The 24,725-nt window shown below is 32.4% G+C and overlaps 1 protein-coding gene across 1 annotated transcript in view; it reads left to right on the plus strand.

Moving 5' to 3' along the window:
- LOC108906493 (gustatory receptor for sugar taste 64e-like) overlaps positions 1 to 24,725 on the plus strand; it is a 39,414-nt gene that overhangs the window by 5,144 nt on the left and 9,545 nt on the right. The window contains exons 2-4 of the mRNA XM_023455002.1: positions 7,750 to 7,938; positions 14,919 to 15,064; positions 18,118 to 18,291. Coding sequence (XP_023310770.1) covers positions 7,803 to 7,938; positions 14,919 to 15,064; positions 18,118 to 18,291 — 456 coding nt within the window. The 5' untranslated portion in view covers positions 7,750 to 7,802. The remainder of the gene's footprint in view (positions 1 to 7,749; positions 7,939 to 14,918; positions 15,065 to 18,117; positions 18,292 to 24,725) is intronic.

Genomic DNA, 24,725 nt, shown 5'->3' on the forward strand with positions numbered 1-24,725 from the left:
ACTTACATTTATATATATAATTCTGTGACTAACTGAACTTACAAGTAACCCTAGCCTTCTCTAGTGACTACGTGTAACAATACGGGACGGATTAGTCAATCTCATTTAATCTATTCTTATAGCTTGGAAAATCCGCCTAAAAACCAGCAATTTGATCTATTATTATTTTTCTAACAACTTCTACCAACTTATTTTTGGAATTCCTTAATTTCTCTTTATACCAGATGCTCAACACATGGCCCCGACAACTTATTAAAAAATACTGTTAAATTTCATGAAGCCTTTTCCGAAGGACGGCTTTGTGGCGACGCTAAACCTACTTGAAAACCTTTAAATTTTCAATAAATTAGTGTTGACTGAAGTATTTTACTTTTTGGCCCATCCATTCCGATAACTAATAAATAAATTACTACGCGTCCCGGCATTTGTTACAGCATTGTCATAATTTAGTGCTGCGTAGAACACCACCTGCTCCTCGGTTGTCTAACGTCTAGTCTACAATTCTCATGTTGATGAAACTGAACCTAATCTGAAGAAACGAAAGCATGCGGGAAGCTTTGAAGTAAAGTGAATTTGGCTGTTATCTACACTCTGTTATTTCCTATTCCCATGCTGTACGGTTGTTCTACGCCGGTCATTCATGTCCTCGATTCTCGATCGCACTAAATGACGTCATTAGAGCGGCACCCGTTCAAAACATTTATTTCTAGCGACAAACTTTATTAATTAATTATTAACAACCTCTAAGATATTTCTTGTATTTTTGTACGGTTACATTATTTTTAGATATTGAAAAAAGGTATGCAAGTTGCCCATTACAAACTCGAGAATTCATGTCGGACGATCCATGTCAACCGGATCATAATTTGGAGTAAACAAAAAAAACGACCAAGGGCTCATTTTAAAGCTTAAGGCGGCTCCAAAATGGCACCTGAAAGCCCCCAATTTTTGTGCTATCACATCACATTTTTTTCTAACTTCAAAAAAACTGATAAAAACAAGTAAAAATGTGCGAAAATGTACGTGAAAGAAAAACAAACCTGAATCCAAACCCATTTCCAGAATTAAGCTAGTACGTCTCGGCTGTTTCCAACCTCAAAAATATCGATCACAAATCGATATATTTTTTTAAATTTCAAATTTTTTAAAAATTCCTCCGATTTTCGATTTCTGTTGAAAATATATAGATTGATGTGCATAAACAGCAATACTGGTTAGATCAAGTCTGGTACTGATTTTATCAGCGTTGCCGGAGATAATAAGACACTTTCAATATTTATATACATCATTGACATATATCATTTGTTTCTCTAAAGTCCTTCTGATAATTTCGAACCATTTTGAACTTCCACAAAAATCAGCATTATATTTTTCATTCACTGTTTATTTTTTTAAATAAATGTAGTAAATTTTCACAAAAAATAGGTCACTAACAAATATTGGTTTGTTTTCCACGGCAACAACTACAAATCCAGTACATACCTACCTAATCTTCTGGTGTTTCATTTCTCTACAGTGTGTTAAAGAAAGAGTGTAAAATATTTCAGGAGGTAATAGTATGAACCAAAATAAGCAGAAAAGTCTTAATAAACATGGGTCCGCAAAGTAACGGTTGCGGAGATATGGACCACTATTCGTTTTTCAAACATTTTATTTTATTAGGAATAAACCGACAAAGGAAGCTTTTAACAAACAAAAAACAAAGTTACAGAAGATGTTCAAAGTGCCCTCCGTCCATTTCCAAGCAGGCACGACATCTTCGTCTCAACGATATTCGAACTCTTTCGAAAACACCCTCCTTGGTTTGGATTTCTTGACACTTTTGATTAATCCGTAGCTGCAGCTCTTCCAGGCTATTTACAGGAGTACCATACACTAATGTCTTCAAATATCCCCAAACAAAGAAATCTAGAGGGTTCAGATCAGGCGATCTTGGAGGCCATAAAACAGGTCCGGCCCTTCCTACCCATCTATGTGGAAAAGTTTGGTGTAAATGCTCTCTAACGGCCATGGAAAAATGAGCTGGAGCACCATCATGCTGGAACCACATTTGTTGCCTCTGATTCAAAGGAATGTCTTCCAAAAACTCATACAGTGTGTTCTGCAGAAAGTTGAGGTAAGCAGCGCCTGTTAATCGGTTTGGTAAAACAACAGGACCTAGAAACCTGTCACCTACAATACCCATCCAAATGTTTAATGAAAAACGTGCCTGATGTCCAGATTCTATTAGAGCATGAGGATTTTCGTCGGCCCAAATATGCGTATTGTGAAAATTAAACACTCCATTTCTTGTGAACCCGGCCTCATCAGTAAAAAGAATGTTTGCAAGAAAACGAGGGTCTTCAGCATCATGACGTAGAAACCAGCGGCAAAAAACCAAACGTGCTTGATGATCATTTATTGGATTTAAGGCCTGTACTCGTTGCACATGGTATGGATAAAGCAGTTGCTCGTGAAGGATTCTCCAAACAAGAGGACCACTAATTCCTACCTCGGCTGATATTCTCCGCACACTCGTACCTGGATTCTGCTCTACCAGTGCTAGAATTTCTTCTTCTGCTCTAGGAGTGGATACCGACCTTGGTCTTCCGGATAAATGGCACTGTTTGCTCAAGGAACCGGTATCACGCAATCTTTGGTGAATTCTTCCAAACATGCGTTGTGAAGGAATCTGGCGATTTGGATAAGCGTCAACATAAAGACGTCGCGCTTCGGTGGCGTTCCCATTAGCACGACCATACATGAAATGCATGTCTGTTAATTCTGCGTTAGAGTAACCAGCCATAGCGAAAGAAAACTTGTGCACTGAGAACAACTGTCAAATACGTACTGTTTATTTCACTAAACATCAACCAACTATTATAAGAAAATACACAACGTTTTTGCAAAATAAAAAAAGGGGCTAAAAAACATAAAACATTCCATATCTCCGCAACCGTTACTTTGCGGACCCATGTTTATTGAGACTTTTCTGCTTATTTTGGTTCATACTATTACCTCCTTAAATATTTTACACTCTTTTTTTAACACCCTGTATACTCGTCGTATAAAGGGGAAGAAATATGGAAGAATTTTTGTAATAAAATTTGTTGAGAAAAAAGAGGTCTTTCTTCGTGACCTAATAATAAAATATTTATAAAGTTATGAAAAATAAATGCTATGACAAGCTCTTGGGATGATAAATTTTAGGTAGAATTTTAAATTTAAGTAAAATACATTTAAAATCATGCCATAGTGGTCGTTTTATTATAATGTCGACCAACCATCAATTTTGGGTACCTATGTGGTAAAAGAGAACACAATTTTTTAAATACATTTTATTAATTTTTGATTGTCACGTTTAAGACTGTATAGAATTTTTCGGTGAAATGGGTAATTTTAGAGATACCTACATTTTATTTTAGAATTAAAAATATAAAGCTCTTTTTCAGCATAGGAATGAATCAATCGAAATTCGTCGAAATTCTGGTTTAGTTAAAGGTAGTATCTCCCAGCATCATTAACTGACATAATTGTATGCAAGTTTAGTCAATTTTTGCCTTTATTTAGTCAGGTCACTGGTTCAAATTTCATTAGCCTAAATTGGACATCCTCACGCTTCTTTCAAGAATTTTAACACCTTGTTTCTCTAAAATTAAGTCATATTTAGAGTTGTTTCAAAATCTTATGAGCTTTGACCTTGATATGCACAGGAACGTAATTCCGACCGTCGCCTAAATTATTCTACGTCCTAAAAACATTACATCCATTATTCGCAGTCTATCTCGAGCTCTCGTAGCGTAAACAAGCCTTTGCTCCGATTACAAATATCATAATAAAATGCTCTATTCTCTATTATATTAATTTAAGCAATAAAAATATATATAACGAACGTTCACCAGTTGACTTTATTGATGCCCGAGCGCCTAATTATGAGTTAATGTTTTCACAACGTGCTTATTAAAAGAATTATGTGGATACGCCACGCCTTTCACGCATTACTACTCTAAGTTATACAGGAAGCCACCTAATACCTGTGGATTGAACAACAATATTGTTAGAATTAAATATGTGCACATTTTGTTCATAATTCACTCGACGCGTTTTTAATTTAAGTACAATTTTTCCACTTTTTGAATTCATTCTTTTGTAACTAAAGAGTGTCCCAAAAGAAACGCAAGATTCCATATGAGGTAGAAAGATTTTATTAATGAAAAAGTTGACAAAGTATATTTACATGTTTTTATAGGGTAAACATTGCTATTAAATATGAAAGAGGACATCGGACAAATTCCCTCCGCGACTAATTTGGCATACTCGACTTTTTTAAGAAACTTTTGCCGCAAAAGTCGCATGGCATAAGATCGCATGATCTTAGTGGTCAAATCAATTCACTGTTACGTGATATGAGTCATCAATTAAATTTCTGCCGTAACAAGTAGATAGTTTCATGTGCTGTGTGACAGGTGGCATCATCCTGCTGTAACCACATGTCATCCAAATCTATGCCGTCCAAGAGAGGCCACAAAAAGTTGATTAGCAAAAAGTTATGTATGTAAATTGTTAGAAATATACGTTTTGTTGAAACCATAACGTATTCTGGAATTCTGGAATTCTGTGGAAAAGCTACATAAAGTATTAAATTATAGTTTTTGAGAAATTTACAATTTTCACTAATAGAAACTCTTAATCGATAAATTCACGTTTGCAATAATAATACATATAAAAATATTTTGTACTACTGTTTCGTATTTCATCGCAAAATGCTTCATGAAACAAACTTAGTTCTACGTCACCCTTAAAGTACAACTTGTGACATATTGCTGCAAGAAGTTGCCATTTCCAATAAGTAAACCTATTTTACTGAAGTTTTCGACCTTTTCTATCATGTTCTGATCAGTTATAATTCAAACACAAACAAAATACGATCCATAATGCAACTTATCTTTTTACTTTAGGAAATTACAAATGATTTGAATTTGTGTGAAGTAATTCATAAAACGTTTCCTAACCAATTCGATCCCCAAAAAAAAAATAGAGAATGTGTGTCCACGAATAGAGTTGAATAGAGGGAATTTTTTTCATACGTAACTTTTTATTCCTACTAGATAAATTACAGTTCGATAAAATTTCTACCCTATGCCTATCGTGCTATGTAATAGATTATAATAGTATATTATTNCATGTTCTGATCAGTTATAATTCAAACACAAACAAAATACGATCCATAATGCAACTTATCTTTTTACTTTAGGAAATTACAAATGATTTAAATTTGTGTGAAGTAATTCATAAAACGTTTCCTAACCAATTCGATCCCAAAAAAAAAAAAAATAGAGAATGTGTGTCCACGAATAGAGTTGAATAGAGGGAATTTGTTTCATACGTAACTTTTTATGCCTACTAGATAAATTACAGTGCGATAAAATTTCTACCCTATGCCTATCGTGCTATGTAATAGATTATAAATACATTTTTTGCTCAGAAATCGTTAATTTTATGAAAAAAGAGACCTTTTTTATTTGAAATGAAATGTTAAGATAGTAATAAGAAAATAAGTTACGTATGAAACAAGTTTTAGGGGTGGCTTTTTCTACCCCTTACAACCGTAGGGGAAAATCAACAAATTGTGTACTGAATGCCTTCTCGATAGCAGAAAGTGTCTACTTAATTTCATTTCTGCCACTTTGCTGGTATTTCAGAAAAAAATGAAAAACTACCTTTTTGGCGCCCCCTTTAAGCGGTTGTATCTTTACAGAGGATGTTCAAAATGAATATTTTTATATGAAAAATGCACCTTATTTTCCCACAGCGAATCACTCCCTAAATTTTTTCGCGCTTATTTATTTACAAACAAAAATTGCTTTTATTTTGAAGATTGTTAGGTTCATTAATTTCTAATTAAGAGGTACCTATTCTATATTTACCCAAGACTAACTGAGTTTTCATTTGTCGTTCTGTTTAAAAACTTATTAAATTTGGAAGTGTTTCTGCAATGTATTTTTTTATTTTTAACACTCAATAAATTGATTAGCAGCAACATTTAGTTGAGGCTTGTTTAGTATATCACCTTATTTTGACCTCAGGAATGTTCTTTTAAGCTGTGTCCAATAATATGTCCGTTAATAAAACACCCTTTATATGTAGTTTCATGGTATGTTCACTGCAAAATATAGCAACATCGCGTTAATTGAGGCCTTCTTAAGAATATATTTCAAATTTAACTTTCGCTGTATTATTAAGATGAACTGAGTATTATTTCTTCCGTTTGTAACATAAGGTTTCCAATATAAAAGCAACTTTAATTATCAATTGTTTGAGCAATTAATGACTCTTCTTTGTTCAAACAACTTTTTGCGTCATTGCTATAACTTAATCAACTTATGAGTTCAGATTCCTAAAAGACCATGAATAAAATGTGAGGAAATTATTAATGGCTGTACCTGAAGCGAGCTTTACCATAGTTCGTTTTAGAGAATGGTAGCTGATCTTTAAGTCGTTAAGACGAAAGTTTGGGCTCTTATTCCATTGAATTAACATAATCAGTAGAGTGTATTCAAAACTAGGGTAAAAAACACTAGGTCGCTAAAATCCATCGACGATAATTGCATTAAATGGAACAGATTACTTAAAATTGGTAAGAAACTTTAGTTAATTGCTGGTACTTTGTTGCTTAGTTAGAGCTACGTTTAGGATTAGCTACGATGCTTTATAATTTCGTATTTCGTATAACTAAATATTTAATAACGTATTAATATGATGATGGATATCAAATTTGACAAAAAATTGTATATAGTAGTGTTTAATAAAAATCAGGATTATTGGATTTTCATCATGTTCAAATGATAAATCCTCTACGTTCAATTGCTTTTCAGGAAATAATAATTATTTTTTTAATAATAAACCCATAATTTTCGATTGAACTTACTTGAAGATAAAAAAATATTTTGTGCTTTTCTAATCATTTCAGGAGTTTCCCTTACCTCGGCATTAATTGCATTTTATATCTTGTTGATATAAAACAACGTTGATTGCTGTTATTACTTGAATGAGTGACCATTCTGAGAAGGCTTGTGTCGCTCGTACACCTTCTAGTGACATATCCGTCGGTGTATTCACATAAGATATACAAATAGACGAGATTTGTATAAAAAAACTTATGTCCCTCAGGAACCGTTAGTTAAGCAAGCAAAAGATCCTTATGCTACAACAATATGGAGGTTCGTCAAAATCTCAAGGTTGGGGGGTTGCTTCCTAGTTTTGGATCTTATCTACAGTGGAAGAACTGGTTCCTTATTACTTGTATCTAAATGATCTTCATTAAGTACTAAGACAAAATTAAAGCTGCAAATGGTGTTCAATTACAACAAACAAACTATCGAGTTATAGCAAAAAACTTAAAAATTAACCAAAATATGAAACTTAGCAGTTTATAAATAAAATAATATTTTAAAAACAAGCCCAAAAATTAATGTTTCTTGGCTATTTCTACAAAACTCATTTAATTTTCAGTTGCTCAATATTCACCAGTATTGTTATGCATCGTTTTTTTTTGCCCAATCATATACTACTATTGCAACATTTCTTTCCCTTCTGTTATTTTGTTAGATCAACAAAAATGTCATTATTGACGCATATAATTTTCAATCTGCATGTTCAAATGATAAATCCTCAATTCAATTCAATTTAAAGCTGTTTTATTCTTTCAAATTGTTTCTGTCACTTTAATAAAGTTCGAATGTTACTATTTTGTGTACGTTTTTGTTTCAGTATCACCACTTTTCAATCTCCATGTCGCTTGTACGTTGATTTTGTTCATTAGAATGTCCAAGAAATTTCCAACATTTTTAAGTAAAATTGATGCGTTGGATAAAAGTTTCGTGAAGAAGTACAAGAGTAGTACGAACGTGAGAAGGAATGTAGTTGTATTCGCTATTATTGCTAATATCATTGTTACAGGTAAGGAAAACATATACTACGTGACAGAAAAAACGCATCACCCAGTAAAAGTGTATATTTTTTAACTAACTTTTCTACATGTGTTTATGGTGTTAAGAATAACAATTGATAACATTTTCATTGGAAAAATCGCATCCTATAGAGTCCAAATTCAGTAATGGGTTGTCCCTCAATTCCCCTCCCTTTAAATGAATACATTCTACGGTTTATTTGGGTATGCTCCTAATCATCTATGGAGTCCTGAGGACGGTCATCATAAGCAACTTGTAGAGCATAATGCAGCTATTGTAAGTTCATTGGAGGATTTGGAAGCATTTCCAATCTTTGATCCATCATATCCCAGACATGTTCGATGGGCGAAAGGTCAGGCGAAAAGGAGATCATTAATGTTGGCCTCTTCCAAGAATTGTAATATAACCGCTGCAATATGAGGACGAGCGTTGGAACGTGATGTTATTTAACCTTCGAATGTATGGTATAGCAAACAGTTCCAGAACTTCATGAATCTATCTTTGGACATTCAATTGGCCTTGGAGAAATACTAGAGGAGTTCTGCTACCTATCCTGATTCCATCCCACACCATCAATCCTCTGGAAAGAGATGTTTCTCGTTCCACGGCAAACTCCAAGAACCGCCTTTCATGACACTATTCCATTCTCCATCCCAATTTACCCGTGCATTGCACCATTCCAATCTAAGGGCACGGTCACGATTGGTTAGAGGGAGTGTTAATCTCGATCGATATGACTTTATGGCTTATCTCATGCAAAAAAAAGTTATATCGATCTGGAGGTATTGTGGCGATCCCTAAGGGCAAGCAGTCTCAACCTCCTGTCTTCTCGATCTGTCCTTCTCTTTGCATCCGTCTACCGATTTCGCGAAAATCAATTTCCGCCTCATGTAGGCCAATAATACAACCCCTTTCAAAATCAGTCAGTTGATGACAATTCTGCCGTCTTCTAGCTCTGGGCATTTAATCACTATAGCTTGGAACTGTTTCACTCGAATAATAATAACAAACTGACTAAATACCAGAGAATAAAATTTAAAAAAAAATTGGAAGGCATATCAAACAATATAAAATGTCACTCTTTTTTTTGATATTTTCACCATTCATTACTCTCTACATCTTAAGCATATGTATAGACTTTGGTTTTAAAATATTGACCTCAACAGGGTGATGCATTTTTTGTCACGTAGTATATAAGGTAGGTATAATATTTGAACATTTACTCGTAAACTGAAACTTGAAAATTTTAATTACATTCGGAGTACTTCTTACGTAGGGGTCAAAAATTCTGTAGCGAAAAATAAGGGTTTTTATTATATAAATGTGGGGTCTTAGGACAGCCATTCTCCAGTTAAAGCGTGTCAAAAATTAAAAAAAAAATCAAATTTTAAATTTTAATTTCTAATCCGCTTGAGATAATTTAACCAAATAGCGCATTGACATATTTTATTTGTAATATTATACAGGGTGATATATTTTTTTTGGCAAATAATGATCGACGATATACCCACACCTCCGCCACTGGCAAGTTTCTAAAGCTGGCAATTTTTTGTTATATACTTACCCATATATGCGCACCGCATTTGGTTAAATTATATCTAGCGGTTTAGAAATTAAAAATTAAAAATTGATTTTTTCTATTTTTGTAGCTGGACAACTGCTGTCCCACATTTGCATAACAAAAAACCCTTTTTGGCCACAGAATACGCTCCTGTATTTTTGAAAGTTGACACCTAGCAAACCACTGACGCCACTGATTAAATAAAAGAACTAGGCTATATTATGTTGAGTAACTAGTTAAAAACTTTATTTCGCATCTCATTTCTGATGTACAGAACGTAACTTTTATGAATGTTTTATTTTACGTGATACTTATTTTTTTGTATGTTTTGATAAAAAATGTCATAACGTCGTAAATAAGTACTTCTAAGGTATTTTATATAAATTCTATTTAACGCTATATGATGTCGCTTCAGACGTAAAGAAACTCGTTTATTTATTAATTCTACCAACGCCTTCAGAAGGAAATTTCGCAAAATATCTCTAAATATAGGATCATATTACACCAGGTGGACTCCTTCTCAAGTAAATTAGCGTGAGCCTAAGGGCACATTTCGGAATTAAGGAATGCGACAGCATGACAGGAATTTCTTAAATTAGTTTGGGAGGATAAATTCCTGAAATAGAATTAGCGGGCATTTGTAACTGCCACTCACAATAATTATGGCCCACTTGGAAATTAATTCCATGAGATTGGTCTTTTTAAAGACATTTTAACTCCTAATTATAAAAGAAATCGATATAACACCAATGGGCGCTAAAACAAATATGAAGCAAAATTAAACGAGGAGATAGCACGTCATCATGATTTTTTTAAATAGCAAGGCAAATTTTATTGCCCCTTCTTTAAAAGTTGAAAGTTATACATTACTACCAAATTTCAAAAGATACATCAAAATATATACAGGGTTTTCAAAAAGTTTGGAACCCCCCCTCTATCTCAGAAAATACTGCTCAAACAAAAAAATTATTAGGACAAAAGTTGCAGGGTTTTGAGTGAGTAATCTAAGGGTGACCTTGACCATGATCTTAACCATGACCTTCAAGGTCACTTAGAGGTAAACGGATATGATCTTGACCATGACCTTCAAGATCGTTTACAGGTCAAGTCGATTCTTAACAAATGACCCGATATTCTTGACTGCGGAAATTGAGTGAGCGTAAAATTCAAAAATGACCTATACCATGTCTTTGACCATGACCTAAAGGTAACTGAAACGTCAAACGTAAGCAAAGAACTTAAATTTAATAATGCTCTTACGAAAAAAATTTAACGGCAAAAATTTTCTTAGTTATCGAATAGTGATATTGTTATGACCTCGGCCTTGTTCCGAAAGTAAAAATAGCGATAACTTTCAACATAATTTTAAGGTCAGAATAGTTTTTAAAACGGTAACTCTTACATTTGCCTCCAGTAATCGAAAGGGTGACCCCGAAAACCCCGAGTACATTTTAGCTTCAGAGACAGGCTGTTGGAAATACTGTGACCTTGAAACTACAATGACATCAAGGTCATAGTCAAGGTCATATCCGAACGTAAAATTTTTTGCTCTTTTCATTTCCGGGATTAAAAGTATACGGTTTCATTTAAAATTTTTAACTTGACCTCTAAATGACCTTGAAGGTCATGGTCAAGGTCATATCCGAACGTAAAAATTTCCATTTTTTCCATTTCCGGGGTCAAAAAATATACGGGTCCATTTAAAATTTTTAACTTGACCTTTAAATAACCTTCAAGATCATGGTCAAGGTCACTCACTCAAAACCCTGCAACTTTTGTCCTAATAATTTTTTTGTTTCAGCAGTATTTTCTGAGATAAAGGGGGGTTCCAAACTTTTTGAAAACCCTGTACATAATATTCTTCTAATGTTATTGTAGTATGTAATTTTAAAATATGTGCTTTATTATTCACTTAATTTGATTTCAAAACCGTACTTTGAGACTTGTTATACCTGTTTACTAAATTTTTTTATTGATTCCATTAAAAACAGAAATTGAAAACAAATTCCGGGTTCCGTGGCAGTTGTCAAAGGTTAAACAATTTCCAGACTAGATTCTACCTTGCCGATGAAAATAGATATTAAGTCCTTTGGTGGCCTTTGATTTTTGCGGATGAGTCTTTCCCTAGCTCTATGTAGTTCTAGCCACTCATACAATGGAACCTGAATTCATGCTACCGCAGTGTTATGTAAAACCATTGATCCATTGATAATAATTGGATCAAAGAAAGATCATCATAAAAATGGTCAAGTGGTTAGGTTTCTCAAAGGGGCTCATAGGCTGAAGAAAAGCGGAAAATTAGTTTCTTCAGTAGAACCAGCATCAGGATTCTGATGGATCATAGACATCTAAAGACATCTAAACAAGCACCTCAATAAAATTGGTTTGACTGTCAGCGCAAGATGCAGGTTATGAAGACGAGAATTCCATAGACATCATTATGTCGTTATGTTTGCTTAATGGTAAAAAGGCGTAAATACCTGGAGGTAGAATTTACATCACTCCTGAACATTATGGAGATTCCAAAAGAGCTTCTGATTGCTTTCAAACGAAGCAGGGGCCTGTTTTAAAATAATTCTGATTAACCCCTCATCTCGACCGTAATTATTTCGATTCTTCTGGACTTCTATTGCCTTTCTGTCTGGGCCAAAATCTTCTCTATATCTCTCTCAGAATTCTAGAGTTAGTTAAGTTTATCGCGTACTCTACATTTGCCCTGTGTTTCGAAAAATTTTTCCGCGTTATCACCATTATTTTGTATTAGAAGTGACTACTACTACTCTTTTAACCTAGGACTGACGTGTATTCCTTATCTAATGTATTGTTTCCCGCTTATACACGAAATGCGTATACACCACGGCCTTGGAGTAGATTGTCCCTGCATCTGGTCTTGGGTTGTACATATATTGAAGTATTGTAGATAAATAAAAAAATAAAAGATGGCATTAATATTGTGTTTCCTTAAGATGTGTGTATTTTGTTTCCCTGTCAATAATACATCTTTGTATAGGTATATTTCAGACTGTGACCAGATAAATCCCTTTTTTTATTATCCTCCAAGAGCAGATCGCAAAGTGCTGTAGTTCCTCGCCTAAGTGTTCTGACTCGCAGATGATCCGTCTTCAATTTTTTTATCGTCCGTATGATATTTTTTTTGAGATAGACTTTCAAAAGACCCCTGCGTCACTTTCTTGGAATTAACCGCATTCGACACCCAAGGTGTAATAACATTGGCGGTGGGCGGGGTATTCATCGTAACAGCTTGCAGTGTACAGGGTGGTCCGAATTTTATGCAGGAAACTTCTAGGGGAGATAGATCTCTTTAAAATAATATGTGTTTGCCTTATAAACATTGGTCTGGAACAGCCCCGTTTTAGAGATACAGGGTGTTGAAGTTGTTAAAAAAAATTGATTTTTTGTTTATATCTCCGGAATCTATTAACCGATCTCAATAAAATTTGGTACAGATAATGTATGATAGTAGGCCTTAAATTCCTTAAAATATGAGCTTTAAAGGTTCAACCAGTGGTGTACAACTAGACAGGGGTCACCATTTTTTTGCAAAAAAAACTACGCCACTGCATTTTCTATAAGTTATTGTAACGGATTTATATTCTAATGCACAAAATACGTAAAAAAGGTAACTTGAAATTTATCCCTAAGATTCGCCGTTTTCATGTTATTCATACCAATACAATCCCCTTGTGCAGACATATATAATCATAAATTATTACAAGAATATTTATGTTTATGGTCTAAAGTAAGTGCAATTTGTAAGCACATCAACAAAATTCTTTACACTTGTTTCCACACCACCTTACTTCCTTACGCATTTTAATTTCCCCTGGAAGTCTAACCCACTATCTTTACAAATAAGGACAATTTAAATCAAAATAATAATAAATGTACATTTATATTTGCCTGCATATTTGGTCACAAGAAAATCCTCATGAAATTCGGACAAGATCTTTTCAACTCGAATTTTCTGTGAACGTGTGGCTCGGAATAATTCGCAATAAAGTTTGTGGACCTTTCTAAACCCGTCTAAATTTCCAGTCATTTCTATACTTTCTAGAAAACCATCTATTTGATTTATTAGAGGATGATCCATTAAAGCTGGATACAATAGATGGTGCTTCTGCGCATTCTGGGAGAATAATATAAGAATGGCTTAATTAAAATTATTTGAGTCGATGGATAGGTAGAAAACTAAATGCCAATGTCAACCATAATTATGGTTCAGTGTTTTGGCCAGCCAGATTGACATATCTAAACCCCCTGGACTTCTGTGTTTGGGGTTATCTGAAAAGTAAAGTTTATTCTACTCCAACAGATACTACTGCAACGAATAGAAGACGAGTGTAATACAATTGTTGTAAATACGTAACGTTAATTTTGTATCTTGTTTAGTCGCTGCTGCTTGGCAAATATATTTTTATTATTATTTTGATTTAAATTGTTCTTATTTATAGAGTATTAGGCCTCCAGGGAAAACTAAAACACGCCAGGAACACTACCTCACAGGTGGTGTAGAAAGGAGTGTAAATAATTTTGTTGATGTGCTTACAAATTGCACTTACTTTTAAGCATAAGCATAAATATTCTTGTAATATTATGGTTAGAAGTGTCAGCCACAAGGCAAGTATTGGTTTGAATAACTTGAGAACGGCGAAAAAAATTAAAGTTACCTTTTCTACGTATTTTGTGCATTAGAATATAAATACGTTACAATAACTTGTAAAAAGTGCAGTGGCGTAGTTATTTTTGTAAAAAAGGGGGTGACCCCTGTTCAGTTGTACACCACTGATTGAACTTTTAAAGCTCATATTTTAGGGAATGTAAGGCCTACTATCATACATTATCTGTACCAAATTTTATTTAGATCGGTTATTAGATTCCGGAGATATAAACAAAAAATCAATTTTTTTTAACTTCAACACCCTGTATCTCTAAAACGGGGCTGTTCCAGACCAATGTTTACAAGGCAAACACATATTATTTTAAAGATCTAAGATCTTTTATCTACCCTCGAAGTTTTCTGCATAAAATTCGGACCACCCTGTATACTGTGTTCTTGTCAGTATTTCTTATTGAAATAAATCAATGGAGGAGTAAAATAAAAGAAAAATCTAGTTTATACATATTATTTACGTTACTCATAATATATTTTAATATTCTGAAATTAACAGGGAAAATTTCAAGACACTCCCCTGCCACGGTAAATTGTTACAGTAGTTCTGATAACAGAACTTTATTGGTTTATTCTTTTTTTGGAATTATATTTCAACAAATATTTTTAGGGATTGTAATTGTTCGTATTATTTCTACATTTAGCTATAAAAAGCATTCTTAAATGTATTAATATTCATATTTTATATATATTGCAGTATTTATTTTTTACTTTTCAGTGGAACACTCACTACAAGCATTAACTTTTATGTTGACCAAAGACTGCGACAACAATTCTACAGGCCTGGAATATTACTTTAAGAAGCATTTTCATTATATATTTGACTTTTTTCCGTACAATACAGCCTTTGCTTTTATATTACTGGTAAGAAAGATTTGTTCTATATTTTTTTTACTGACTAATAACATTTTTTTTCATATTGTTTTATAATCGGAAAACCACCTTTTTTATACTTTATAAATTCTATATAATCAGAAAAAAATGATCTTATAAAATTTTCGTACATTAATAAATTTTGAAGTTCTGATTTAGAATTGAAACTACAACTTCAAAAAAATTGATTAATATAACGAGAAGACTAAATCTGAACAAAAACATCTGAAAAACTAAAGCTGATTTTCGAATTATCTATAATCATTTTTTCATTAATTCTTGCCATAACAATGTTAAACTGGGTTTACATGGTTTACGATTAGTTTATGTTTGTTTTTTATTATTTTTATATTTTAACTTCGTCCAAGTTTATTTATCTCTGTGTTAGACTGTAAATTATTTTTTTCTGTACCTATTGTAAAATTAAAATATAGTGCGGTCATTATTATTACTCCAAAATCTATAAAAGTGCGGTAATGTGACATGTGACGCTCTATATCCCAAGAACCAAGCCGTTGCAAACCCATGTTCATATGAACTTTTTATCTTAAAATTAGTCAAAAATTCACTTTAAAATTTGTAAAACTACTTAATAAACACACTATAAAATCGACTCAAATGTCAACAAAGTGACATGTTTACTTTGGCGTTTCGGCGTTTGATATTAAATCCACTGCATTGCAGATTTAAAATTAAGCAACTAGTCATTGTTATTGGCAGTTGTCGGTACTATCAACATAACAGCGTAATAAAACGTAACGACTTGGCAATGTAAATGTAACGAAAGTTATTAATTCTATAGTTTCCATTAAAAAAACATAATTCCCCTATTAAATTAGAAAAATAAAAATTAAATACACACTATTTACTGTGTTAATACGTTATTTTAACCTATTTTAAGAAAATTCTTATCTATGTTCGTTGAATCAGAAATATTAAAAATTTGTATTAAATATACAGAAATACAGCAACAGTGGACTACCGAAAGTATAGGTACCTTTTAATATATCAACTTTTTGCTTGTACAGTACCTTTTTATAAAATAATTTATTTGAAAGTCTGATGAAATTTAATAGGTATACACGTATTTTTTATGTTTAAACAGTTTATGGCACAAAATGCACTGCAAATAGTAAATATAAGTAAATTTAGTGTAATTATACGTTGCTCTTAAAAATATAAAAATGTCTGACAACATCATTCTTATCCTTCCACGGTTTATCCACTAAATAAGAACAGTCATCACCTCTGAAAGTTTTAGTCTCGCTCACGGCAGTAATGCTACCCCAGCCTTCAGCTATGCTTTAGCAACTTCTGCCACATTATAATTTACAGAATTAGGTCATCTAATTTATTTGTCCAGTTGTACCTTCTGCCCAATGTCAGAACTGAAAGAAAAAAATTTCGAAGGGGACGACAAATTTTACGGTCTTTATGACGTCCAGTGACATATAACAATACAGCATGAAGCAATGAAGAAGATGCTTTTAGGAATGTTTCTAACGAATACTACATATATTTTGTTCAATATTTTTAGCAATTATTAGAAAATTAAATGGAGATGTTTTAACAGTAGATAACTATAAATAATGTAATGAATATTACATAATTTATTAGAAGAAATAAAAATTAACTTCTTTTCAAGCAGAACTTGTTGATTTAATTCTAGAAAGCGGTATTCCGTCTTCATTTTAGTAAATTTAGTTTCATTATCAGTTTTAACTCATATTATTAAATTATATTTCAGTATAAATAATTTTCGGAAAACGTTATTTATTTTCAGGCAGTTATCATTTATATCAGTGTATCACGAATATCGACTATATTATATGAAACCTTAATAATAGTCTTATTTATTTACTTGATCTATTTCTAAAATACTTATTATTGAGGAATCTTGAAATACTTACGTCTTATCTGAAATAGATTTTAAATTCCGTTGATAGTTTGCTAGTTGAACCATCAAATTTATATTTTTAGCTCCAAAATTTTACTCATTTTGTGCATCCGTCGTATATTTCCCATTTAAGTGAATGTCGTTATCGATCACAGACCGTTAGTTGGACTTTTTACTCATAAATTTCCGTTTTTAAAATTTTTATACAGGAATTTTCGGATTTGGACTGCAGATTCATGGTCAGCGACCTAAAAACCCACGGTAATAAAATTCAGGCAAAACTATTATCAGAAAAATGTGTGACTTAAGCAGTAGGTAGACTCTAGGTGGTTTCCAAACCTTTGGTATTCACCTACATTTGGTATCAATCTACATTCATATATTTGGTATTAAAAAAAATGCAAGGCTATGGTTTTTCACATTGTTTTTCATTAACATTCGTTATTTTATATTTATTTAATCAATCGTTTTTATAGAAATATTTACATTTCCATTACGTAAACAATGCCTTTATTATTATTACTACTACTTACTAATACTTTAACTTAAGTCAAATATTTTTTTGCTCCGTTATTTTTATGCTAGAAAAGCTTATTTTGAAATTTTACAAGTGTAGTTACATAAGTAGACAGTATACAATACACTTTAATGTATCTGAATAAACGTACAAAAATTTTAATACTAAAGTATACGAACGCGTACTCTCTGCCTCCCTTTCGCTTCGATAAGAACGATAAACCTAAAAACTAGGATAGATAGCAAGACATCAAACCTTATTAGTACCTTTTGGATATTTCGTCAAGGGTGGCGTATTCTGTGAAGTAATAAATTTAAAATACTCTAAGTGGCTTTTACCACACCAGTCGTCTTAGCTAAGAACTTGTTACACTCTATTTTCCTAAATGTCTCAGTTGCTTAGATTAAAGGAAAATTCATGTACGGGGTGCTAACCAGTTCTCCAATCTTTTCCTGAAATAAAATTGTGAGTCTTGATGTTTTATTGTGATATTTTAGACATTTAATAAATAATAAAAGTAAGATAAAAACTTTGAATTTTCAAACTGTTCGCATACTTATGACTTGTACGGAATAAAAATATTTATAATTTTTACACTAGTTAGGTACATTAATTAGTTTACTGTTACAGCTTGCCAACTGGATTGGTGCATATATTTGGAATTATGGGGATGTATTTATAATTGCCATGAGTATGATTTTGACTGCACGGTTCCATGAAATTAGAGAAAAAATTTGCATCTACACCAGTGCAATGCCCACCTCAGATAAAAAATTTTCAAAGCCTTTATCCAATGATTTACAGGTATAACGTTTTAACAGTAATAAATTAGATACATATGCAACAAGAATAGGTCGCAGTTTATTTTATGGTTTTGCGTTATTAACGAAAAAAAAAAGTTCTATTGGTTATAATTCATAGAAATAATTTCTTTCTTTTACTACCGTTAAAATATTTATTTTAGAAAGTTATGTAGTATAAATATAAATAAGTATATCTATTATATAGAAACATAAGCAAATCATTTTCAATAAAATATCTATACAAGATGATTCCCAGTGATATCACCAAATAAGTTATAATAACATACAGCTTGACCAAATTCGTGTTGTCTGCAAGATGCGCAAATCAAAAAAAGAATCCGCGACAAATTTTACACATCTTTAGACAAATCTCTCTCAATCAATTATGTGGTGCGAATTATACAAGGCTGATTGTGAAATGGACATCATGTGCACCAAATTGTGAATAGTTGTTACAACAAAATATTCAAGATCTCTATACAGGCTGATTCAGAACTTATCCAAAAAAAATTCTGGATGTACAGGGGACCCTTACAAATACAATTTTGCAAAGAAAAAATCAAAAAGGTCAGTTCGAAATTGATTGATTGATACACTTCTGCACGGCACTGGAAACTGGCAACTGAGTTGCTATACACGCAAGCTATTTTTGACACCAACAACTAAAAAACTGATGTAAATAACACAGATAACAGGTAAAAACTACCGCAGCGAAGGATTTCAGTATTAGGAGTCACATGGCTCTCCACGCGTAATGCGAATGACGCTAGAGACTACAGTTGTCCAGCTATATAGTGGTTTAATGTGCTATAACTTTAATTATAATTTTTTTTCCAGAAACTATAAGGATTTTACAAAATTTTTTTTTATAATATTGACTCCATTTCTCATGCCGCATCTATTCCCAAATTTTTTTGGATAAGTTGTGAATCATCCTGTATACAGGGTGTCCGGAAATTCATGAATCAAAATTTGGTCATAGATTCTTAAGACAAATTCAGGGGACCCGAATTTTTTCTTTTTGCCAACTGGCCCCCTCTTTTGGAGTTACAGCCCCCTGAAATCTGCCCCTAAGAAGTATTTTTTATATCTCAAAACCATGTTGTACCAACAGGGTTCTGAGATATAAAAAAAGATTCTTAGGGGCGGACTTCAGGGGGCTGTAACTCCGAAAGAGGGGGCCACTTGGCAAAAATAAAAAATACAGGTCCCCTAAATTTGTCTTAAGAATCTTTGACCAAATTTTGTTGCATGAATTTCGGAACACCCTGTATATACCAGATGTGTTAATTACATATAAAACTGTGTTCACAACACACATGTCCTATAAATCTGCATACCGTTCAACGCGATTACTTCTGGCACTGTTTTTCTTTGAATGTTGGGCATTGCCGACAAACGATTAATATTTTGCCAATCAAATGGATGATTTTCAGAATCTAAAAAAATCTGCCTGAACTTCTTGAAGATATGGTTTTAAACCACAAATTCCTGTACGATGGTGCAACGTGGTTTCCGACAGAATCTTCGATTTATAATGGTCACCAAGGCCTCCTGACTTAAACCCCCTCAAATTTTTTTTATGGACACTTTACTGAAATGCATCGTACAGAAGTGAAAACTACTGATGGTTCTCCTGATCGTATTACAACGAATTTACAGTCATTTCCCTTTAAAAAGTGGCCAAGGCCATTTATCATGAATATTAACCGAGATCTAGCATGACATCGAAAATGGGATGCATTGTACAACTTACATTAAATTTAATATTTTCGCGTAGCAGAAAAGAAACCTCTGTATTACCGAAAATAAAAATTTACATGCACAAAATACCAGAAAATGTACCGGTGATATGAAGTTCTGTAGTTAAATTTAAACACTCTCCTCACGTGAATGTTTTCGTAATATGGTAATATCCTAGATTACGAACTCATTTCCCAAACATGCCTAGTAACATTTTCCTGATATTACAACGAGAGTATCATCAGTGGCAGTGTTTCTACCCTTTTTTTAATGTTGCACATCACTACGCAAATATTATCGCAGATATTCAACCTCAAATTGTGCAGCATTTCGACACTGATGGATAGCATTCTTATTTACGTTCTTATTTGACTAACATTTTGTAGTACATACTTGCAGATGCAGCTACTGTCGGTGATGAAATGCAGAGATGGGATACTGTCAACATACGAATGAATAATGAGATATCAATTTAAATCATTTCCACATTTAACTTGAATTTAACATAGTCATATCATCTAGTTCAATAGTTTCACATAACAATGTAGATCATTTGTTTATTAAGCTGAAGTTGAGACTAGGGTGTGATTGATATTGAATATCAGCTGAGCCAATTATTATATTCGATCTATTCTACTTACTAACAAAAGCATATTCAACAAATTAAAAGATCTTTTTAGTTAGTTTTTAGATGAAGCATTTTTTTATTTTTCAAATTTAAATAGAATTTATTTCCTTTTTACAGTCTTTTATCACTGTCATATAGAAAAATTACCTCATTGCTGAGCAAAACTTAATTTCTTTCTAACATTTTGATAGTTCCTTTCTAAAACATTGAATAATACAAAATATTAATGAAATAATGTGAATTTCGTTATCAGAAAAAAACATATTTAAAACGTAGAAAAATAATAATTAATTTGTTATTATTAGGTATATTTCTTACAAAAATGACAACAAGCAATTGCAAATCGATAATTATAAAAAATGTAATGTCTAAAAAATATTGTTATGATTTGTTCTCATGTTAACTTAAAAGGTATAAAAAAGGGACCAACAAATAAAATTTTTGAAATAAATAGAAATATTTTTTTTTTTATTTTTTTTAATGTAATATAAAAAAACTGACATAACAGGGGTGTAGATCGCAATAAAGTTTAAAATGAAGGATATTTTGGTATGTAAAATAAGTTTGTAGTAGTATAAGTTTTAAATTCGTTCTATGGAACGTCTCAACTGTCAAAATTATGATCAAAACTAAATTTATACATTAAATAGTGGATAAAATGCACTCATNTGCAAATCGATAATTATAAACAATGAAATGTCTAAAAAATATTGTTATGATTTGTTCTCATGTTAACTTAAAAGGTATAAAAAAGGGACCAACAAATAAAATTTTTGAAATAAATAGAAATATTTTAATGTAATATAAAAAACTGACATAACAGGGGTGTAGATCCCAATAAAGGTTAAAATGAAGGATATTTTTGTATGTAAAATAAGTTTGTAGTAGTATAAGTTTTAAAATCGTTCTATGAAACGTCGCAACTGTCAAAATTATGATCAAAACTAAATTTATATATTAAATAGTAGATCAAATACACCCATGCATTATTAAAAAGATAAAAGGAATAATAAAGAACCTTTTAGTAACGTCAGCTATCATATTAATGTACAGGTATACGCAAATTTGGAAAAATTTCAGAATTTTGAAAAGTTTTCGACGGAAGCAAAAGGAATTTCACACATTTCAATTTCACAAGTAACAGGCAATGAATCTTGTATAAACTTAAAATATAGCATACCTACAAACAATATTTATGACTGGAATTAAACCTGAGCCAGTGTAAAGAGTTTCATGTAGCGCTTATAAAACGACAGATCTATGGTATCGTCAGAATTAGTAAATCTCTAGTTTTAAAAGTATAGCAGAACTGCAAAATAGATTATGCTAGTGTAAAAGACCTTCATAATATCAGAAACTGTGTTGGGATTCAAATCAAAGTTCAAATTTTTGTGTAAACTTTAAAAGTTCTCGGCGAGTCGATGAACCTAAAATTTTTCAATCGTTTAGTTTCAAAAAACAGGAAAGAACAGTTAGAAAAGTGAAAACGGGGAAATATTAAAGGCAATGAATGGTATTGGTATAAAAAAAATGCAGAAAAATCTAAAGAATCTAAGTATGTAAAGACCCATGCAGTTTAAAACATGCAGAAAGTCAGTATTTTGAAAATAAAATTTCTCAAAAGTTTATTGTTTTCAGTTCAATAAAACCAAAAACCGAGCATATCGTAGCTAGTCTCACATAAATCTTCAAAACAGTAACATCCTCAGTCTAGCACCAAAAATAACAATTGAATATCAATAATAATCAATAAAGTTGTGAAAATTACCTATCCAGCCATCTGAAAGTGAAACGTCAGATACATGAAGAGATGTCATACGTCATAACCACACAATGTCCATAAATGGTTAAAATCCCGGAAAGTTTATAACCATCATTAGTAATAAACATAAAGTTCGACACTATAATTTGAACTAGTTAAAAGTTAGCGGAATAAAAAAAAAGTGAAAAAGTGTAGTCAGTGGCTGCTGGTAACGTTACAGTGATTGCAGTCAGAACGAGTTTCTGGACGTCAACGTCAAAAGAAACCAGCAAAACAAAGAAGCGTATTGTGAGTTGTCTATACATTAAAATTTGGCCAAATTGCAATTGCACATATTAAATTCGAATATTGAAGACATATGTAAATTTAAAATTTAATCGTATATGCATATAACGTAAAACCAAAATTTACACGTTATCAAATCTTGAAATGTCGACACTATACTATCAAATCATAACTTTGATATTTTAGATTAAAAGGGGGAATCTTATGTAGGTAATTGTTTTATTTAGCCTAAGAATAAATTTTGTCAATTATAAAATTAGAATCACACACAAAATTTGTAATATACTCATACTTGTGAAAATTTAAAAAACATTTTAAATTACTATAAGCAAATCTAACAAAATAAAATTACAGGAAACCACTCCCTGATGTTCAGTCAGCTCTACTCTCAATAAAAAACAGGTTCAAATTCAAATTTAAACATTATTATCAAATGGCGCCCAATTAATAAGTAACAACAAATAATTAACAATAATTAGAACATTATCAAATTCATCAAAAACATAAAAATATGTACATATAAAAATGGAACATACATATATAAAAATGAATCAACGGAACAAAACTCTTATGAACCTGTGTTATTATTTTGAATAAGACTGAAACGAAGTAATTTTCAGACAGGATTCCGAGAAACCCAGCTTTTTTGTATTTCCATTTTATTTTAATAAATATATAATACCGCACCACCGTCTGCATTATTCACACCGGCTGAATTAACCACACACGGCACGAACGCGAAGCCATTGGCGCATTTGCCTGCCTAACAAGTTAGAATCTAGAATCAGTCAACAGCCGTCGCGCGTCGCCAGCCAGCGAGAAGAGTCCAGTTCATAGAAAAAGGATTTTATAGTATATCCTTTTTCTATGGTCCAGTTCGACACCCGCTCCCGCAGTCTGTACGCAACCGTTGGAAGTAAGTCCAGCTTGTGAGGACTGCACAGCCACCACGTCGCCATAGGAACTTGGCAGTCAAGTAAAATTTGAAAATTCCATCGCAGCGAGTAGTCCATTCCGCCAGCAACAGGAAGATCAACAAGTGGACCTTGGCGAACAAGCTGTATTTGGAAATTCAATCCACATCGGGCCGTTGCAGCGATTAGTCCAAGGAAGACTGTCGCAGCGAGTAGTCCATTCCGCCAGCAACAGGAAGATCAACAAGTGGACCTTGGCGAACAAGCTGTATTTGAAAATTCAATCCACGTTTGAAAATTTAGTTTCTTTCCATCCGTCGCAGCGAAGACTATAGAGAGACTATACCAGGAAGATCACAGAAGTAAGTTCTGCACATATCCAATGCGCAAGTGTCTCGAGTTGATCGGAGACCTACACAGTTAGTTCCATTCCTAGATAAATGATACTATAGATAGGAAACTTGAACAGATTTCGTGGTCATTAACAGCGCTAACTGTTGACACTTTCTCCAACTTCTATTGCTTTCTTTTTCTAGGAATTATCGGTAATACAATGAGTTAAATTACCTTTAGCCAGTAAAAGATGCAAGCGCCCTCTAGTTGTACGCTCTACAACTATATACCTACCTACTCAATATTTGTTTTAGGTATTCTGCCGCCGCTAAATTTAAAATTACATAACAAATCTCACCCTACACAGATCACTCAGAAATTGATTTTGTAAAATAATTTTCACGTAGATAATTTTTTTTGTCACCATGAGAAAATAAGTACATTTGATAAAAAGCATTAAAATCACTCAAGCATTAAAGACACTTTTAAATGCTCTAATAGTCTTCCTACTTAAAATAAGAAATAATTTTGATACTGTAACTTTTTAAAATGTTTGTTGAAAAAATTTCAAATTTCAGTACATATTTTGAAAAAAAAAGAGTGAAAATGATTATAGAGTTTCAGTGCTTTCTATATTGTATTAGCTTTCACGGTGAATAAAAAAATATTACAAGTAAATAATTTTACTAAACCAATCTTTGATTAATTCTTGTAATAGAGATTTATTATGCAACTTTAAATTTTTCGTTGTGTTGATATCCATAAAAAAA

This window comes from Anoplophora glabripennis, unplaced genomic scaffold, assembly GCF_000390285.2.
Source record: "Anoplophora glabripennis isolate ALB-LARVAE unplaced genomic scaffold, Agla_2.0 scaffold192, whole genome shotgun sequence".
Lineage (NCBI taxonomy): Eukaryota > Metazoa > Arthropoda > Insecta > Coleoptera > Cerambycidae > Anoplophora > Anoplophora glabripennis.